The sequence below is a fragment of the Pteropus vampyrus genome, unplaced genomic scaffold (assembly GCF_000151845.1).
Source record: "Pteropus vampyrus isolate Shadow unplaced genomic scaffold, Pvam_2.0 Scaffold238, whole genome shotgun sequence".
Lineage (NCBI taxonomy): Eukaryota > Metazoa > Chordata > Mammalia > Chiroptera > Pteropodidae > Pteropus > Pteropus vampyrus.
In genome coordinates, this window is record NW_011889019.1 from 853,550 (window position 1) to 859,187 (window position 5,638).

The 5,638-nt window shown below is 44.0% G+C and overlaps 1 protein-coding gene across 1 annotated transcript in view; it reads right to left on the reverse strand.

Moving 5' to 3' along the window:
- Positions 1-5,638, reverse strand: part of BLNK (B cell linker) — a 73,245-nt gene that overhangs the window by 31,169 nt on the left and 36,438 nt on the right. The window contains exons 4-6 of the mRNA XM_023519840.1: positions 3,847-3,887; positions 2,813-2,977; positions 282-486 (exon numbers count right to left, since the gene is read on the reverse strand). Of these exons, the coding sequence (XP_023375608.1) occupies positions 282-486; positions 2,813-2,977; positions 3,847-3,887 (411 nt within the window). The remainder of the gene's footprint in view (positions 1-281; positions 487-2,812; positions 2,978-3,846; positions 3,888-5,638) is intronic.

Consider the following 5,638-nt stretch of genomic DNA (forward strand, 5'->3'; position numbering starts at 1 on the left):
ATTGATATGGTCTAAAGTTCAAACAGTTCAGAAGGATATAGTGACGTCTTCTTCCCAGCCGCTCAGTTCCTCTCCCCAGAGGCAGAGTTACTAGCTTCTTGTGCATTTTGTTCAGAGATAGTTTATGTATATGGCATGCATATGTATATTGTATATTCATGTGGAAGAAATATTTGGTTCGGGACTTAAGAGGTCCTCTGACCTCTGTGTCCACTGCCCCCACGGACTGCCTGACACAATGCATGATCCTTACATGACTTTCCAATGAATGGAAGATATACCTGCCCTTCGGCTTGTCTCCTTTACTTGCCACTGTATGACACTGATGCAGGTATACGTGCTGCGAGTGTGGCGCTTCCTTCCCTGCTGTAGCCTCAGGACCTGTGACAGGGCCGGCACGTGATAGGAGCTCGGTATGTTTGGAATGAATGAAGGAAGGAAGGAAGGAAGGAATACACGAATGAGGACTGTGCTTTCCTCCTCAGTCTGGAGGGAGACGAGGAGAGAAGAATAAGGTGAAGAGCGAGATAGGAATGAGAAAGGAGGCTGAAAAGAGAGAGTTCCCTGAGGTGTTTGGAGGAGTGCTGGCAAAGGGAATAAAAGGGTGATAATAATAATATTTATTATTGTTAGTATTATAACAACATTTCTCCGTACTGCATACTTCATTTACTCCTCACCACAATCACATGAGATTGTTTTTTAAAACCCTCATTTTATAGTCGAGGAAACTGAGGCACAGAGGAGTTGAGTAATGTGAGTCTGCCATCTGGGTTCTGGAGAAGACGATGACTATTTTCAGGCAGAAGGCTGAGGAGCTAGAGTGGGAGTGAAGGGTGGTCCAGCGGGAGGCTTGACAGGGCCGGGGCCTGGCTTCCCAAGGCTAATCTCGTCTGGCATGAGGTGGTGGAAAGCCTCCTCATCCAGGCCAAGGACCTGATCGCTGCTGTGGCGGCCTCCTAGGCAGACATCAGTACAAGTGCTGAGGAGCAGTGTTTTAATAAACATCTGGAAAGTGAAGGAATCAGCACGTACCCAGACACACGTGCCAGAGTAGGAGACCATCTGGGGGCCCCACTTTGTGTCAGTTTTCATGGATGAGGAAAGGAGCTTCTGAGACTTAATTGCCTGGCAGCTGAGGCACAGTGTGAACACAGGGGAGGACACTGGAGTCCTTGAAGCTCCTCAGGCAGAGCAGCCTGACTGAGAGGATCTCAGTGGTAGAGGTGGCAGAGGGGTAGGAGAAGAGAGACTCCACGTCAACTCCTCCTGGCACCTGTTCCTCTGACACTGGGCTGCCTACCGATGGTAACCCCCATGAGGACAGGACTGAGACTATATATCAAGGACACAGCATAGGACCTCCTCCAGGGTTGGTGCCTACTAAACAGCTGTGGAGTGAATGAATGAACTGAGCGCCTGTCTTGAGCTCTGAAGGGACTGAGGAGGAGGAAATAGGTGCTCAGGAGAAGTGCTGGGCTGGCCCTTCATTTGGATAATCTTTTCTATGGGAGATGTACCGTGAGCACCTCCTCCTTCAAACACAGTGGAATGTGTTGAATGCCTTTTTTTATCAGGAGAATAAAAAAGGAATCTGTTCAAACTTCTGAGACAGTTAAAGAAAAGTCCCCTTTTCCTCCAATTATTCTCAATTCTGGAAACAAAATTCATGTATTCATTCAATACTTGAACAAATGCAATACGTTAGAAGATCTGATGGAAACTTTGAAGAAGTGAATGTGTAATCAGACACAATTGTCCATTCATTCATTTAATTTATTAATATTTGTTGAGTACCTACTATGTGCTAAGCATCGTGCTTGACTCTGAGCATAGTCCCTGACCTCATAGAACTTATATTCTAGCAGGGAAGACCAATGACAAACAAATAGTGAGTAGTAAATAATTAAATCATCAAACAGATAAGAAGTTATCACTAGTGACAGATGCACTTAAGGGTGCTGAACAGGGTCCTGAGGCAGACAGCAGTGGGAGGAGTGATTCTATCTTGGATGGGGATACCCGAAAGCCTTCCTGAGAAGGAGACATTTAAACCAAGCCTGAAGGACAAGAAGGAGCCAACCAAGTAAGGAAGAATGGGGACTCTCTTTGGTTTCTTCTCTTTGCTCCTTCTTCCTTCTCCTGTTCAAGGACCATGAGTCCAAAATGGCTGAGGAAGACAGGACCGCTCTCTGTTGTAGGAACTGAGGGCAGACCTGTGTATCTGGGATGATGAACAAGGTCTTGCTGAGGGGGCTCAGGGAAGGCTAGACAGGTCCACAGGGGCCAGATTTCATCAGGCCTGGAGGTGTTAGCAACAAGCTTGGGTTTCATTGTATGTGCAATGGGAATCCAATAACATAAAAGTAATCGTGAGTGAATGTTTACTCAGTCCTCATTATAGCTGGTACCTTGATTTTGGTGGTCAGACTTTGAGACAGAAGTCATTCCCTCCTCTTCAGGCTGATTTTATTTTGTGCTGTCTAAGTCCCCACTGTGTGCTCTTTTTATCCAGACAGTAAGCTGTTTTCTGGGCTTAGCTCAAGGTGAAGACCAGCTTCTTAACTTTGATTCAGATATAGCTTCATGCGTGCTGCCAGCAGGGGGCGCAGTTGCCGTGCTCTGGAGGGATCAGGGACTGCTGGGCTCTGGAAAATAACTCCATGCCCAAGTGACCCTTAGAGAGGCCATCTTGTCCCCTCTTAAAAAATCTTTTTTTTCTGCAGGAAGGAACTCCTGTCTCTTGTTTCTCTGAATAAACTCCAGATGGTGTACACAACATGGAACTGGGCTCAGGCTCATTTCTGGGTACTGGACAGGGGTCCTGGGTTCTCATTCTGGGCCACTGAGTGAGTGATGGTGGGCAAGTCATTTTTATTCTCTTGGCCTCAGTTTCCTTATATGGTGTGTTGTTGAGTGGAGACCCTCTCAGATCCCTTCCAGATATATAATTTACAGATTGGAGCAGGCTGATATTCTGTATGAATTTGATATGTAAGGAATAATTGTTATAAAGAAAAGTTTTCAGGATGTCTTATGCCTATAAGACTCAGTCTAAGACAAAAGTGGCTGCTGGGGCCCCGTGGGTTGCAGAGGCACCTTAAAGAGGATTATAGTTAATTCTGATATACCACCCTCATATCCAGGTCCCCCCTCTCACTTTGTGGTCCCCGATGCTCTGCTAATGTCTACTTGGTCACAGCAAACAGCTTGGAGTTTAATAGCCTGGGTCTATGAGATCTGAGGGCTTGGGTGTGAATTTTGGAAATGCAAGTTACTTAAAGTCTCCATGCCTTGATGCCTTGGTTTCTTCACCTGTAAAATGGCAGGGCTGATATTCAAAATGTTTAACAACTAATACAGCCCAGGTACTGACCATGGCCCTACAGAGTGTCCTAGAGGTCCCTTGATGTGTCAGACGTTGACTCTTTAGTTATTGATTCGTTCGGGGTTCCTGGACAGGGGCCAGGAGGTGATGGGTACTGGGAAATTCAGGACAGAGGCATTTGCCAACTGATATGGAAATTTTTAAACATTTTAACATCTCTTTTGGCCATGCTGGTGAATAAGCTGAATACCAGCAGAAAATGGGGATAAGAATGCCTCCTCAGAGGGCTGTGGTGAAGATTAGATGAGGCTTGGCCTGGCTCATAGTGGTGCTAGCTCAAGTCAGCCATTATGAAGTTAATGATGTCTTGTCTGTAGGTGGCCCTTCCAGCTCAGCCATCTCCCTTCTGTGATGTGCAGCTGACTACCAGCGTGTAACTTGGAAGCAAGCTCTTACAAAGGCCTCCCACGGACCCTGGTGGAAATGGTACCCTCCTATTCCCAGGAGCAAATACTTACGAAGTCATCTGACCACTGCTCCTCTTCGTCAGCAGGGCTCTCTGAAATGGCATGGGAGAAGCAGAATGCACAAGCGTAAATCTCAGTTGGCCAGCTCCATCCTGTCTACAAGCACCCCAGACCTGCCTTCCCTGCCCTTGGGCTTCTTAGTCCCCTTTACTTGGCCTTGAGTGATTATTACATTCATGTTCATTCACTTTTGAATCCTTTTTTTTTTTTTTAAGTCAAAGCATTAAGAGAAGTCTTACTGGGAAAGAGAAGTGGTACATCTGACCCATGTCTATCTTTGTCAAGGGACATTTTGGGGACCTTAGAGTAACCCAGTAGGAAACTGCAATCCATATTGTGTTGCTTCCAAGGATTTTTTTGAATCAATATGTGGATGGTATAGTAGGAACATTGGCCAGGAAGTCAAATAGACCTAAATTCTCATCTAGGCTCTGTTCCTAACTAGTTGGAGAGTGGGCAAGAACAACTAACATCTCTGGGCCTCAGTTTCTAGATCTATAAAATGAGGGGATAACTTCAAAGATTCTCTCTGGCTATACTTTGACCTTTTTATTAAGAAATTTTTCATTTCTTTATTATATGCCTTATTACATGCCAGTGCTTTATTACATGCCAGGTAATATTATGAGAGCTAGCCCTCAAAAACCTTATGAGGAAACTGGGACCTAGAGAAAATAAGTCATTTTCTCAAGGTCAGATAATAAATGGTTGAGCCAAAGCCATCCTGATAAAAAAGAATGAGGCTGGAGGCATCACTCTGCCCGACTTCAAATTATATTACAAAGTGACAGTAATCAAAACAGCATAGTATTGGCAGCAAAACAGATGCACGGACCAGTGGAACAGAATCGAGAGTCCAGAAGTAAACCCATATTTGTAGGGGCAAATAATTTTCAAAAAAAAAGCCAAAAACATACAGTGGAGAAAGGAAAGCCTCTTTGATATATAGTGCTGGGAAAACTGGAAAGCCACCTGCAAAAGAATGAAACTAGACTGTTGTCTATCACCACATACCAAAATTAACTCAAAATGGATTAAGGACCTGAATATAAGACCTGAAACAATAAAATGCATAGAAGAACACAGGAACTAAACTCAAAGACCTTTGACTTAAAAGAGGATTTTTATGAATTTGACCTCAAAGGCAAGCAAGGGAAGTAAAAGCAAAAATAAATGAATGGGACTACATCAAACTTAAAAGCTTTTGCTCAGCAAAAGAAACCGTCAACAAGGGTAAAGAGACAACCATCTGAATGGGAAAATATGTTTGCAAGCAACGCCTCCAATAAGGGCCTCATATCCAAAATTTACAAAGAACTCATACAACTCAATAATAACAGAAAAACAAACAATCAAATAAAAAATGGGCGGAGGACCTGAACAGACACTTCTCCCTAGAGGACATACAAACGGCCAACAAATATTTGAAAAGATGCTCAACATCACTAGCTATTAGGGAAATGTAAATCAAAACCACAATGAGATACCATCTCACACCTTTTAGAATGGCTATAATCAACAGGACAAGTAATAACAGATGTTGGAGAGGATATGGAGAAATAGGAACCTTCATACACTGCTGGTGGGACTGCAAATTGGTACAGCCACTATAGAAAACAGTATGGAGTTTCCTCAAAAAAACTGAGAATTGATCTACCGTATGATCCAGCAATCCCTCTACTGGTTATTTACCCCAAAGACTTGAAAACTCCAATCCGAAAAGATATTGGCACATCGATGCTCATAGCAGCATTATTCACAGTGGCCAGGACATGGAAGCAAA